Here is a 15,627-nt window from a genome sequence, read left to right on the forward strand (position 1 = left end):
TTTTATAAATGGAGACTTGAGGCACAGAGAGATTCCTTGAGTGGCCCAAAGTTGCTTAGCTAGTAAGTGATAGAGTCAGGATATGAGCCCAGTTTTTATAATCCCTTAATCACTGTAGTATTGCTTTCTTGTATACCAAACTAAGGAAACTGGACTCGATTCTGTAGGCAACTTTTTAGAATATGGAGAATTGATTGGAATGGAGAAGTGTTATTTTTTTTTTTATTATGTACTGGATATCATGTTGTGAAATCATACGTAGTAATAATTTGAGGCCTAGAAAGATGTTATTTTCTTACAGAGAGTACCTGGGTACACTTTCAGTCCATAGTTAACTGAATCCTAATTCAATATTCACTTATTGATGTAGTTCACACCCACGCTGCAGTGCAATACCCTGGAGGGCTTGTCTTTTACTAGTTCACTTTTACTCCTAGTCTTTGGATCCTGGGTCAAAGTGAGGGCCCTGGGTTCCACTTTTTGTTTTCCTAGTTTCCTAGAAACTCAAGTTTCTTAGCCCTTGAAACTGCACCTCCAGCTTTGAAATCAGCAAATGTCTGTAAGGAGAAATGGCATCATTTCTGGGCTGGGCTCATCGTCATCTTAGTTCTCCAATACCTTCAAGCTGATTTTTTTTGTTTTTAGAAAATTTGTTGTTTTTCCAGTTGACTTCAGTGGGAGGGTTGATTGGTCCAAATTGCTCGGTGTGTTATGCAAGAAGTGGAAGCCCTGTTTCGTTTATGTTTTTAAAACACTTATAAACAAACCACCGAGCAAACAAATCTGTTTATTTTTAATCTGTTTCAGAGAGATTAACTATATCTATTATAAAGACTTGGGAATATTATTTTTAGCAATGTACTCATTTTGGTATAATCTCACTACAATGAAAAATGTATATGTGTAACTAAGATTGGTATTATAGAATTTGAATTCTCTTGGCAATCTCCTTTTAAAATCTTTTGTTCATTCACAGACATAAGCTAGTTGATGTAATAATAATTATTAAAGCATCAAGAGTTGATTGATTAATTTGCTTTTCAGAATGTTACTTTTTAAATTGTTTGCTTTTCAGAATGTATTTGCAAAATAGATTATTTGACTATAATATTTCATTTTGTTCTGTCAAATATGATTTGAATGAGGGAATTCAGTTCCTGGTAGTGCCAAAACATAAGTTTAACAGTGTCTAAAGGAATTGACTATTTTGAGTAACGTCATTTGTTGTTAGTAGCTTCTTTTCTTTTGCATATTGCATGTTGTCACAGATTTAGAGAGGATAGTATGGTGTAAGTAAATGAAGATATATAATTTTTCCCCAAGAACAAGTAGGCTTAAAAAGAGAGAGGTAGCAGTTACTAACCTAGAAGTCTTGCTTTTGCACGTTTATGTTCCCCCCCACAAAGTTTATTTTATTTTGTGTGCGTATGGGCTTAAGTGAGTAATATTGTCTTTTGGAATAGTTACATATTAATATAATTTGTATAAGTATGCAGAATTTTAGAGAAAAAGAAAAAGTGTATATTTTTACATGACCTAAAATACCTAGGTTAGTGTGTTGGAAGTGTACAACTTGAACTAGAATGTCACTGTAGTCTTTCCTGGTGTGGAGTGTTTCTTGTAGCTTCATCAGAATTTGCAACCAGTGGGAAAAAATAAAGTTATAAGGTCACTTGTTAGAGTACCAAGATGGCTTTAAGTGAAGGTTTATATGTGAGTTAAGTAAAAGACCACCCTATAGTATTATGACAGGATGGATAGCAGGAGGAAGGGAGAAATGGGACATTGCAGTCTAAATGGTGAGACGAAGGAGTGTGGTGATGTGAGAATAGATGTTAGTTTATTGGTAGCAGTAGGAGAGCTGATTGGGTGAGAAATGGCTAGGAACTCCTTTTGGATTTATTTCCCTAGTTGCCCATTCTAGTACAGATACTTAGTGATTTCTGACAGAATATTTTTGAGTAAGTTTTATGTGATTAACAGGCATATGTATTTTGATATACACAATGTTCAATTCTGCTCTCTTATAGTGGTTTGATAGTCCCTGAAATAAGGGGAAATGAAACTGTGCCTGAAGTTGTTACAACATCTGGCTATGCGCTGTTACATTTTTTTAGTGATGCTGCATATAATCTAACTGGTTTCAACATTTTTTATTCGTAAGTATTTTTTTTTAATTTCATCTTGTAGTGATTCTTATAATTTGACTTAAAAGAGTTTATTGTTTGTTTTTTTAAATGTCTTATATACGAGGAGCAGGCTAGTGTGTTAAATTTCAAAATATACAGGATCTTTTCCTAAGTGACACAAAATCTTTAATAATATGCTTCAAAGTGCTGTCTAAGCTTGTATTAGGATAATTTCTAAGTCTCAAGACATTATGGCAGCAAGTTAAGTTTGGTTAAAAATTAATTACAAAATTTAAAATTGTTTGTTGGTAAACAAACTAGTGTAACTTTACTAGTAGCAACCGGGTGTGTGGGATTGCAGGGAGCCCTCTTCTGCCTTTTTGTGCTCCAAGGTATTTTACTCCTACTTTGAAGAGGGTTATAAGAGCTAAGTTTTCATAGTCCTTCTGTATTCCAGAGACTGTACTGGGTGGTACTGGGTGCTTTATATATATTATGTTCTTTAATTCTCTTCACAACAATTCTGTCAAGTGGGTTTTTTCCAAGGAGGAAATTGAGGCTTAGGAGATAAGGTAAGTGGCTATACCACTGTCTCCTCTAAAATTAGAAATATAATATTTATTGAGAATCTATTATGTGTCTGAGACTTTATATAAATTTTTATATCTGGAAGTCCAAGGGTGAAGTGAAGTAGCCAGAGATGCTTTCAGATGCTTTCACAGGAATGGCACAGAGGAACTTGATATCTTTCTTTCCCCTATCTTCAGAAATGTAGAAAATGATAACCAGAGAATTTTTGCACAAGGAGTAGAATATTCTAAATATCTTTGAATTAGCAATTTATTATAGGGTTTATTTATCTCAAGTATGTACGCAAGGGAGAATAAGTATATAGTAGAATGTAATCAGTTAAAGCGCCTTAAAATAAAATTTGGTGAACATGCCTTTTCTTCTATAACTGTGTATATATAGGCGATAGGATGCTATTTAAATATTATATAACGAAGTTATATCTTGAGTTCTCATGTTGTTTCAGCATGAATTTAATTGTTCTCTGTAAAATATGTATTCAGAACATTTGAGTACTTAAGTCTTTACAAAACATTGTGCTTCGAACTATATAGGCCCTGCAGATGTTGAGTGCATAGTCCTTGGAAGTTTGGAGTCTTGGTAGCAAAGTAATAAACTCATTGAGTGAACTAAGGTTAGTTGCAGCTGAATGTAACTGAATTGCATTAGGAGTAAAAGGGTACAGAGTAAAGAATTGAAGTCACATTGTGAAATTGTGTTGTGAGACACATAAGACACAACATAAAAATGATAAAGTTTATGAAATATCAACCGAAATCCTTTTTCAATTATCTTGAATTTGAATATGTGAATTATATTTTACAGAATCAATTCTTGTCCTAACAATTGCTCTGGTCATGGGAAATGTACAACTAGTATCTCTGTTCCAAGTCAAGTATACTGTGAATGTGATAAATACTGGAAGGGTGAAGCTTGTGATATTCCTTACTGTAAAGCCAACTGCGGGAGTCCAGATCATGGTTACTGTGACCTAACAGGAGAAAAATTGTGTGTCTGCAATGATAGTTGGCAAGGTAAGCACTTGTGGTCTGATGGCTTTTGAAACGTTGATTCATGTATCTAATAGATTAATACAGTTTCTCCACACATTTGTTAGGCTACAGTTTGCACACCCAAATATCACATATTTATTTTGTTTTTAGCATGCTCAGATTAATACTCAGCTTCTTCATAGTTTTCTTCTTCACAAATAGAATTGGTAAAGATTTTGTCTATGTGCTGTTTTGAAAATCAAGGTTTATATGAAGCTCTTTTTACATTGTAGGTGTATGATCATTATGATCTTCTGTAATTTTTTGTTGAATCTCCAAACATTTAATGACTGGACTGAATTTAGCATGTGGTGCATTCAAATTTGATTTATACTGGATAACATAAATAATATTTTGCAGAAATAGATGCTTATCTTGGAAGGTACTGCGTGTAGTATATTTAACTTATTTCTTAGGAAAGACTGACCTCTTGTGGCTATTTTTAATAGAACACGGAATATTTAAAGTATTCAAAAGAAGATCAAGTATTTCAGCTGCTTATTGCAAAAGTGAGATTCCTGGGGAAGAATTTCTGTAAATATCTATCATTAAAGATGAATTTTAGACTACATTGAAGAGTTTCAGCTTACTTAAGTGTTTGGGTATAAAATCCTAAATTTTGTAATTGTGGAATTAAATGAAGACAGGTCTAGTTATCCATATGCTTACCCATCCAGAGCTTACTTTGTGCTAATTATATTTACATATTGAGAGCTTACTTTGTGCCAACATATTAATCCTGTTGATAGAGGGAACTTAACTCAAGAAATACATAATCTGAAGTTATGTGATCATGTGTGTATGCAGTGTAGCAATAGTAGCAGTGGTGCCTATCAGACATGTCTAAGTAAAAACCAAAGAGAATGTGCTCCTCGTGTGGTTGTATTCATCATGCTTGAGAAGACTTTTTGGAAAAGTGGTACTGAGTATGCTGAGTACTTATTTAGAGGAATTATTTTAGATTTTGTATGAATCATGCTCATCTTAAATCCATGTTATCTCATTAAAAGTAATTAGTTACTCCGACCACACAAAATACCAGTGATTTCTTCTTGAATTGAATTTGATTACCTCTTATGATAATGACTGATACAAATTTCTCAATGTTCTTTAATTATAGGGGCATGCATTTTGTTAAGTGGCTATTTTAATAATTTGTGACCTTTCTTTGTCTAAAAAGTGCCTTAAGATATCATTTTTTTTCATTTCGTCTTGAAACTAAAATAATGTCCTTTTATTTTTTTTATTTACGTATTTTATTTTTTTAAAAATTATTTTACTCAGGTCACATTGGTTTATAACATGGTGTAATTTCAGGTGTACCTTATTATATATCAGTTTTTGTAAAGACTACATTGTGCTTGCCACCAGTAGCCTAGTTTTTATCTGTCACCATATATATGTGCTCCTTTACCCATTTTGCCCACCCCACGTCTTTCCCCTCTGGTAACCACTAATCTGTTCTCCTTATCCATGTGTTATATCTTCCACATTTGAGTGAAATCATACCGTATTTGTCTTTCTCTGTCTGGCTTATTTCGCTTAACATAATACCCTCAAGGTCCATCCATACTGTTGCAAATGGGACAATTTTGTCTTTTTTATGGCTGAATAGTATTCCATTGTATATATATACTACATCTTCTTTATCCATTCATCAGTTGATGGGCACTTGGGTTGCTTCCATGTCTTGGCTGTTGTGAATAATGCTGCAGTGAACATAGGGGTGCATAAATCTTTTTGAATTGTTGATTTCATGTTCTTTGGATAAATACCCAGTAGTGGGATAGCTGGATCATATGGTATTTCTATTTTTAACTTTTTGAGAAATCTCCATACTGTTTTCCATAGTGGCTGCACCAGTTTGCATTCTCATCAGCGGTGTATGAGAATTGCCTTTTCTCCACAACTTCTCCAACATTTGTTATTTTTTTTCCTGTTAATTATAGCCATTCTGTCAGGTTTAAGGTGCTATCTCATTGTAGTCTTGGTTTGCATTTCCATAATGACGAGTGATGTTGAATATCTTTTCATGTGCTTGTTGGCCATCTGTATATCTTCTTTGGAAAAATATCTGTTCAGATCCTCTGCCCATTTTTTGATTGAGTTGTTTGTTTTTTTGTTTGTTTTATGTCTTCTTGATAGATTGCTCCCTTTATCATTATATAATGTCTGTCTTTGTCTCTTATCTTTTTTGGTTTGAAGTCTGTTTTGTCTGATATAAGTATGGCTACACCTGCTTTCTTTTGGTTGCCATTTGCTTGTAGTATAATCTTCCATTCCTTCACTTTGAGCCTGTGTTTGTCTCTAGTGCTGAGATGGGTCTCCTGGAGGCAGCATATTGTTGAGTATTGTTTTTTAATCCATCCAGCCACTCTTGTGTCTTTTGACTGGTGAATTCAATCTCTTTACATTCAGGGTGATTATTGATTTGTGAGGACTTAATGGTGCCATTTTATCTTTTGGTTTTTTTGGTTGCTCTATGTTTCCATTGTTTTTTTTCCTTGTGTTTCTTTCTGCCATTTCAATTTGGTGGTTTTCTGTGATGTTTTCCTCGGTTTCCTTTTTTTATGTTTTGTGATTCTGCTCTGAATTTTTGTTTTGTGGTTGCCGTGAGGTTTGTATAAAAGGTCTCCTAGATAAGATAGTCCTTTTTATGCTGATAGCATCTTATCTTCATTTGCCTGTACAAGTTCTATCCTTTTCCTCTTCCCCTTCAATGTTTTTATTGCCACAAATTATCTCTTTTTATATTGTGAGTTCATTACCAAATTGAAGTGGTTAAAGTTATTTTTAAGTCTTCCTTTCCCTTTAACCTTTATGTTACAATTGTGTACTGACCTATTCTGGTATAGAATGGGAATTTTCTGCTTCTGTCTACTTATCACCTTGCTCAAAGTTTTGTATACTTTTTCCTTTTTGTTTCAGGTAGGAGATCTCTTTTCAGCATTTCTTGGAAGGCGGGTCTAGTGCCAGTAGACTCCCTCAGATTTTATTTGTATGGGAAAGCCTTTATTTTTACTTCATATCTGAAGGATAACTTTGCTGGATAGGGTATTCTTGGCTGACAGTTTTTATCTTTCAGTATTTTGAATATATCATTCCACTCTTTCCTGGTCTGTAGAGTTTCTGCTGAGAAAACTGCTGATAGTCTAATGGAGGTTCCTTTGGAAGTTATTGTTTTTTTTTTCCCCTAGCTGCCTTTAATATTCTTTCTCTGTCATTGATTTTTGTGAGTTTTATTATCATGTGTCTTGGAGAATGTCTTTTTGCATTGAGATAATTAGGTGTTCTATTAGCTTCATGGATTTGTATATCCAGTTCCTTCCTCAAGTTTGTGAAGTTCTTATCTATTATTTCTTTACGTGAGCTTTCTGCTCCTTTCTCTCTCTTTTCTCCTGGGACACCCATTATCCTTATGTTGCCCTTTCTAATGGAATGAGATAATTCTTGTACAATTTCTACATTTAAAAAAAATCTTAGTTCTCTATCCTCTGCTACCTGCATCATTTCTGTGTTTCTGTCTTTGAGCTTGCTAATTCTCTCTTCCATATGGTCTGCTTTATTTCCAGTGCTTTCTAATGCACTCATCATCTCCTTTATTGAGTTCCTCAGCTCTGGAATTTCTGTTTGGTTCTTTTTTAGAGTTTCACTGCCTTTATAAGGTATTCCTTGCTCATTGATTTTATTCCTGAGCTCATTGAACTGCCTTTCTGAGTTTTCTTGTAGCTCATTGAGTTTCTTCAAGACAGCTATTTTGAATTCTTTATCAGTTAGATCACACTCTTCCATGACTTCATGTTTGGTTTCTGGAGAATTGTTATTTTCTTTTTGTGATGCTGTGTTACGATGGCTTTTCATGGTACTTGCTGAGTTACTCCTCTGCTGGCACATTTGTCATAGCGAGCACTTTTCTTTTTTAGGTATAGCTTTCTTTGTTTTGATCCTAACTATTTAACTGGTTGATTAGAGGCCTTTCTTTTGTTTTTCAGTAGGTGGTGCTATAGCACTAGTTTTTGGTTTCTCTCACCTGAGCTGCCTCTGGCTATAGTTGAGGATTGGCATGTTCCACCCTCCACCACCTCCATTAGGGGTGCTGCCAGTACTCTTGTCGCCGCCGGCACCTCTGGGGGTCACTGATGCCTTGCTGTTGCTGGTGTTGCTGCAGTCAGTGGCTTGGCTGTTGGGGGTACAGAGATGGCTGATGCTTCTGCCACATTCTGGGTTGGAAGCTCCACCGCCGTGGCAGGGGCAGAGGAAGGGTAGAGAGAGAGCCGGGTTCTTGGGGCTCCATCTCTGTTGTTGCCCATTTCCTTCTGGCCCCAGGCACTGCTGAGGTTGGAAGGTAGGAGTCGTGGGTGTGCCTCTGCTTGATGCTACCAGGCTCTGAGCCACAGCCAGGGTCTGTGATCACAGGGCTTCACCTCTGCTGCTGCTCTGCTTCATGTGGCTACAGATGCCACTGTAGATAGGAGACCAGAATCATGTGCCCGCTTCTGCTGCTCCCAGCCAGGTTCTCTGTGGCTGAGGGCAGCCGGCTCAGTGGCTGTGGCCAGGGGCCAGGATCCTGGACACTGCCTCAGAGGTTTCCCCACTTGGTCTCCTCTGTGTATTCCAATCCATCCACCTTTGTATGTACTGATGTGTAGATCTCTTTGGCATCCTGGTGTGTTGGGTAGTGTAGCCTTTATTGGGTTATGGATGTTTTATTTGCTGTAGATTGAAGGAGAGAGACAAAAGGATCCTGTTATGCCGCCGTGATGATCCCCGGTCCTTACAATATTTTTCAAACTGGTCTTCAACTGCTATTAATCTCCATCTCATTTTAACAGTCGTGAAAGCAAAAGAGGAATACATTTATATAATATTCTCTATGAACGTGTCTGTCCTTTTTTTTTGTTCTTTACTTCCTTTTATTAGTCATTCTTTGAAATGGTTTATTTTCTGGTGGTTTTGTAATATAGATCTGGTTCAAAATATTATCTTTTGTTTTTCTGGCTTTTGTTTATTGACCTTTAAAATTTTATTATTCTCATCAGTAATGCCTCAAATCATAAAAATTCTTGACTCTTATATTTCTGTGAGCAAATGGAAATGAGGCAAATACTAGGTATGTTAACTTTTAAAATAAGGTTATGTGAATTATATATATATACATATTTTTAATAAATTACAAAATATATAGAAATCAGACATTTTTATATCATTATTAATTATTAATAATTAAATAATTGATCTCTGAGTTAGTGTGAGTATTTTAAGGGTAGAGTGCTTGCTGAAAGAGATATTGTGCTTTTTTCAAAAAGATGTGCAGATTGGTTCCTTTGAGCTTCAAACCTGATTCCTGATTTCTCTATTTAAGGAAGCATAGCTTAAAGTAGGTGGGATTATGACCAAAATAATTAGGGGAAAAATGATGTTTTTATTTCAGATACATAGAATGAGAATCATTGAGGGAAAAAGACAGAGAGATTTGTTTCTAGGACATCTGGGGAATGATCAAAGAACTAGAGATATTTGAAAATGAGAGTTGAGGAAGCAATCTTTATGAGATTCAAAAGCTGGCAGGTTTTTGTATTGTGTTATTCATAACTAGATTCTTTGGTTTAAAAATAACAAATTGTTGCTACCTCCATTGTATTTTATCCTTTTATGTTGGTTAACTTTACTTATTCTGTTTGGTTCTGTGCTAGTATACAAATAAAAAAGTAAGCGTTGCTTTCTAGAAACCAAGATTTTATTAAGAGGACACAGAGGAAAGGCCTGCTTTATCTTAAGTCTTGGATCCCTTCCTAACATCTCTCTAGTGCTTGTCCCGCCTGGTCTTCATGCCTCTTGTTTTCTAAATTCAGTTTTTCTACATGGCACCTCCTAAGACTTCTGCTCTGCCATCACTATAGTTTTCCCTCCTTTACTTTCTCATCTAAGTCTTTCTTCCTTAACTCTCTGCCTTCATCTTTTTACTGTTTGAGGCATTTTTCCAAATTACATAGGAGTATGTTTTAAGGATAAGAAGGCACCATTAAAGTCAACTGTCTCCCTTTTCCTATAGAAAGCACTTAACAAAAACCAAAAGCTGAAATAGTAAAGAATATAGAAAATGCTAAGTGTACCATTTTGAAAAGCATTCAAGTTTGTTGTATAATGTTTAATTTTGTCATAATGTCTAGTTGTCAAAGATAATGATATATACATATTAGTTAGGTTACTTAAAGGATAGGAACCCATATGGACTCATCTGCTTCTGTGACATTTTTCACGTAATAAAATTTAAGTCTTAATAAGTCACAGGAGGGAAAAAGGCAACTTTGAAAAACATTTTTCTTTAAGATGGTTTCCAAACATTGGGATAGATGAGGAATTTTTAAAACATCAAAATCAAGATATAACAAATTGGATTTATGTTCATATGTAAAGAATATAGTAGAACGTTAATTTTCAAAACACACTTCAAAGCACATGGGGTGGTGTCCGCCCCATTATCTCCCTAATCAGGGTGGCTTCATGTTTCTCCCTTTTACGTAACTTAAAAAAAATCTGAATCACTGGAAATCTTTGATTTTAAGCAACAGAAACAGTAAGTTCTGGCTTACTTGAGCAGAAAAGGCAGTTAACTGGGAAGTATGGGAGAGACACTATCTCTCAGCATTCCTTCTTTCCTTCTTTTTAGTAATGTAATCCACTGAGTTTTTAGCTTAGCATATGGTCTTCCAGCTCCATGCCACATTTCTCAGCCTTCCTTGCAGTTAGTATGGCTGTTGTACTAAGTTTAGGTCAGTAGGATGTGAGTGGAAGTGCTGTGTAGAAATTTTAGATCATTGAGATCTTTCCCAATGGCTGGTAAATGGCAGTAACTACAGTAACCAGTAGCACTTGCCCATTTGCCTCTAGAATGTTTCCTGAGAGAGAAATTGACTTTTAGCTTATTTAAGCAACTTATTTTTGGTTCTCTCACCTGTACCCTAACTAATACAAAAGGACATGGAGTAGCTCACAAAAGAGATGGGAAGGCTGGAAATACCTTGGTTGGGAAGGGGCAGGTAGAACAGAAGGCTAGGTAGGTAAGTTCGCAGCAGAGATGAAGCCATAGGAAAGTGTGATTAGGATACTCCTGTCACTGCCACTGGTCCCTGGATACCACCACTAGCATTCTTACTGTGCATACTGCATGCATGGATAGAAAGAATTCTAAATTGTTCCCACATCTGTGTATCACTTGTGAGGATTCAAAGTCCTGCTTAGTAGCATCTCCTTGGCAAACTTAGGTCTTACTTGTACCTTGGCTGCCTTGAAATATGGAAATAGAGAATTTAACTTTTCTGATTTTTGTAGTGGGGAGAGATCCTGTTTCTGAACAAAATTCACACAATGAGAGATTTTCCCAAGCACAGGAAGGGGGTTTGAATGATTAGAATCTTCCAAACAAATAAAAAATCCAAATAAAATATTTTTAAGTATAGATTGTTGCCATAATTGACAAGGAATGGGCTGAGTGGTTCTCTCATGTCTACTCAGGAAAACTTTGCAGTGTGGCATAGATGGTAGGCATTAGGTTATAAAGATACACCAGCAGGCTTTAGCATTTGATTTTTGCTTAGTCCATTACAACAAAACATTTTTTTCCCTATTCTATAGAGATGAAAAATAGGTTACCATCTTTTATATACAAGACTGTTACTTAACCATTTAAAAATTGTCTCTGTTCTTTTCCTATTCCTGAATATCTTGCTCAATTTTATTGTTCAGTCCTTTTAAATGTCTTTAGGGTGTTTTTATGTTCTCAGTATTCCTTTTCAATCTAGTTCAGACACAGTTCTCATATAAGGATTAGAGTTGGTTGTTTAAGCCTTTAAATTATTGATTAAAAGACAATATCTGAATATATATGTCATGTAATTTGATAGTTTTGTATAGTGCCTCTGAATCTTTATTTAAAGTCACACTTTCCTTTGGACTTATTTCAGTTTCTTGCATGATCTTTATTTCTTACTATTTCAAGGCCTTTCTTATTTCTGAACTTCCTCCTAGAATACCCTCACCCCATTAACATTCTAAGACCAAGTCAGATCCCCCTCTCATATGCTTTCATAGGACCCTATGTTTAAATTTATAGCATTTGTCACATTTATGTTTGTGTGATTTTTTGATTATCTTTCCTACTGAAATACAAACTCCACAAAGTTAAGAATGATTATGTTTGATCACCTTTGTGCCCCTAGCCCTTACTATAGTGCTTGACGTGTAGTAGGCACTCAAATTTTTTTCTTTTTTTTGTTGAATGAATGAATTAGAAATAGATTTATTAGCACAGTGATATATGGACATTCAAGTAGAGATGTTTTAGAAGGTGAATACTCCAATAAATTATGTAGTTTATTTGATATAAAAAACATAATTTTAAATATTGAGAGAAACAATTGAATTTGAGCATCTGGTTCTTGGATCCTTTGTCTTGTATTTGTTTCAATCCTTTGGTTTTAAATTTTAACATTTGCCGTTGGGTGGCAGTATTGACTACCAGAACATACACTTAAACTCCATGGCATTGTTCAAGTTGTAAAAACTTGATACTTTTGTTTGTTTTAGAAAAATATGAAATCTTTTAACTCAAACTCATGAATATTTTATCCTAAAATACTTTATCGTATTTTTTTTTCTGGGTTAGTCATATAACATATTAAGACATAGGTACTTTAGGATAGTGTATAAGTACATGTGAGGTAATAGGTTGCCTTGAAGAAATTCACAGGATAGCTTACATTTTCCTTTAGAAATTTAATAATGATAAACATGATCTCTCTGCTTTATTTAACTTTGTGGAGAGACAAGTGACAGGTAATGTACTAGATTAAATTCTTCTCTTTTAGTTTATTCTCCTACCTAACAAAAACAGCAGATTCAGCTTTTTGCAAGAGCCAATAAAATTGTTTTTATTCCTAACTTACTTGAAAGTTGACTGTTTAAAAATAAAAGTAGCATTGAGAATGTGTGCATAACAAGCCTTGTTCACTAATTCATTCATTTTTGTAACAAAATTTTTTGAGCTTCTGCCAAGTGCTCGACACTGTTCTAGGTTCTTAGTATACATTGTGGAACAAAGCAGACAAAAATCTTTGTGGAGCTTACATTCAAGCTAGGAGAGACAGACAATAGATAATAAAAATAACATATATATTATAAGTATAGTGTATTAGAAAGGGATAGTACAATGGAAAAATACAGTAGAGCTGAAAAAGAGGGATAGATAGATCTGAGGATGGGAGTTACAATTTAAAATAGAATAGTCAGGTTAGGCCTTGTAGAGAAGGTGACATTTAAGCAAATACTTGAGGCAAGTGAGGGAGTTAGCTATATAGATATTTAGGAGAAGAACATTCCAGGCAGAGGGCACGGTCAGTGCAAAGTCTCTAAGGCAGGAACATGCCTCGTGTGTTTGAGAACCAGCAAAAAGACCAGTGTGCCTGGAATTGAATTCCTGAGGGGGAGATTAGTCAGATATGAGCTCAGAGAAGTTAGAGAGCAAGGGGGATCATTAGGGATATGGGGTTAAGGGGTTGTTGGCGTGATGGAGGTATGTGAAGAATGGAGCTAGATTGTAGACCATTGTAAGGATTTTGACTTTTGCCCTAAGTGAAATGGGGAGCCACTGAAGAATTTTGAGCAGAAGATTGACGTAATTGGACTTAATTTTTAAGGGTTCCCGTTGACTTCTATATTGAGAATAGACTGGAAGCAGAGTACCAATTAAGAGGCTCCTGCTATAATTATAATCTAGATGAGAGATGATAGGGATGTGGGCAGGCAGTGGAGGGGGTAGGAATTACTTGAATACTGAATGTAATTTTAAAGCAGGGTTAATAGGGTTTGCTGATGCATTGGTTATGGGGGATGAGAGAAAGAAAAGAATCAAAGATGACTTTAAGATTTTTGACCTTAGGGCCGCCCCCGTGGCTTAGCCGTTAAGTGCATGCGCTCAGCTACTGGCGGGCTGGGTTCGGATCCCGGGCATGCACCGACGCACCGACGCACCGCTTCTCCGGCCATGCTGAGGCCGCGTCCCACATACAGCAACTAGAAGGATGTGCAACTATGACATACAACTATCTACTGGGGCTTTGGGGGAAAAAAAGGAGGAGGATTGGCAACAGATGTTAGCTCAGAGCCAGTCTTCCTCAGCAAAAAGAGGAGGATTAGCATGGATGGCTGATCTTCCTCACAAAAAAAAAAAAGATTTTTCACCTTAGAGTAAGGTGGTTGTCATCAACTGATCTGAGGAAGATTTCAGGAGGAAGATCAGTTTGATTTTGGTATGTTAAGTTTGAGATGTCTTTTAGACATCTTAGAGGAGATATTGAAGAGGCAGTTGAAGTTTAATGGAGAGGAGTCTGTACTGTAGCTATAAATTTGGGGGTGGTTGGCTTAAAAATATTAAATTGGAAACTCCTGATCTCCATGAGATCAGATGAAATCACCAGGGATGTGGGATGTGAGTGTAGAGAGAGTAGAACAAAAGACTGAGCTATGGGTTACAATACGATTCGCAGAACATTGTATGCTAGGCATATAGGTTCCTTATAGAAGCTTACCTAATGTTGAAATATTTACAACCACTTATTTTGTTGCCTCTGACTTAGATAAGTAGGATAAACAAATTCTGATCTCAATCCTAGCTAACTCTGTATTTGTCATTTTCAACTAATCAGAACCAAAATCTGTAAAGCTTTGTTTTAAGCCTTCCACAGCTCAAAAATAAGTTAGAAACTGCTGATCTTTGCCAACAGAATGGCAGTTCGTTTCCGTACTGTAATAGCATCATTGACCTAAGCTTTGAGAACTAAGTATTCTTGGAACAGATCTAGAGTAATGATTACCACTCATACACTTCACTGTTCTGTAAAGTTAAAATATTGTCAAAACAGCTGTGGACATTTAAAATACACTAAAATTGACACCTGGCCTTTGGAGATTGGTATTATGGGCCTAGAAAATGTTTAGAATACTTTGGATACTGAAACAAAATCAAATTTTTCTAATGATGTTAGAAGATAAGACTCTTGCAGTGATGTTATCTTGATTTGCCTTTTATTGGAGAACTTCAGATTCAGTACACATATTAAATCATAAGACTGTTCCTGGAATGGTTACAGTAAGTTACATATACCTCTCTTAAAATCTCCCTTCTCAGCATATTTTCCCTTTCCTATTAGCCATCCAATTTCTTCTTGGAAAATTGCCTTTCACTTATTGAGAGTAGTCTGGATGGGATGATAAATCCAGATACCTGTCTGTTGTAAGCTTGATTTTTCAGCCTCTTTTTAAAATTCTCTGAATTTCCCCATATTTTTCCAATAAATTCCCACTTTTCCTTAAGCTAGCCAAAATTAGTTTCTGTGGCTTACATCCAAAGAAATCTAACTGATATACTCCTACCCTAGAGATACTGTTAGAGGGCATATATCTATACTTTTTTGTTAGATTTATTTAAAATACCCAAAGTTATATCTGTAGTATAGAGTTATTTATAGAAATGCAGCTTAACAACTTGCATTTGATATAGTTCAAAGTTGGCTGTATTTATTTAATGTTTTCAATTGAGAATTTCAAAAAGAAAATAAATAAAATTTGACCCTTAAATATGTAGCACCTTAGTAGTAAAATAAATATTTTTTTACGATGGCATAGATTAAATATGAATTTAAGGTATGAGCCAAAATGGTATCAAAAAGAAGTCTGAAATTCTGAAGCAAGATTAATTTTTTTCCCTGAAAATTCCTTATTTGACTAAATCACTTTTTGGTTTCTTTTCCTGCTTTAAATGATATAAAGAAACTCTACTCAGACTAATTCTTGTTTTTAGAAATCAAAGCCTACTGTTA

General features: G+C 35.3%; 1 protein-coding gene across 3 annotated transcripts in view; it reads left to right on the plus strand.

Moving 5' to 3' along the window:
* Positions 1 to 15,627, plus strand: part of ATRNL1 (attractin like 1) — a 739,265-nt gene that overhangs the window by 35,141 nt on the left and 688,497 nt on the right. For all 3 annotated transcript variants that reach the window (XM_058544074.1, XM_058544075.1, XM_058544076.1), the window contains exons 4-5: positions 2,031 to 2,159; positions 3,525 to 3,733. In XM_058544074.1, coding sequence (XP_058400057.1) covers positions 2,031 to 2,159; positions 3,525 to 3,733 — 338 coding nt within the window. The remainder of the gene's footprint in view (positions 1 to 2,030; positions 2,160 to 3,524; positions 3,734 to 15,627) is intronic.

Source organism: Diceros bicornis, chromosome 6 (assembly GCF_020826845.1).
Source record: "Diceros bicornis minor isolate mBicDic1 chromosome 6, mDicBic1.mat.cur, whole genome shotgun sequence".
Lineage (NCBI taxonomy): Eukaryota > Metazoa > Chordata > Mammalia > Perissodactyla > Rhinocerotidae > Diceros > Diceros bicornis.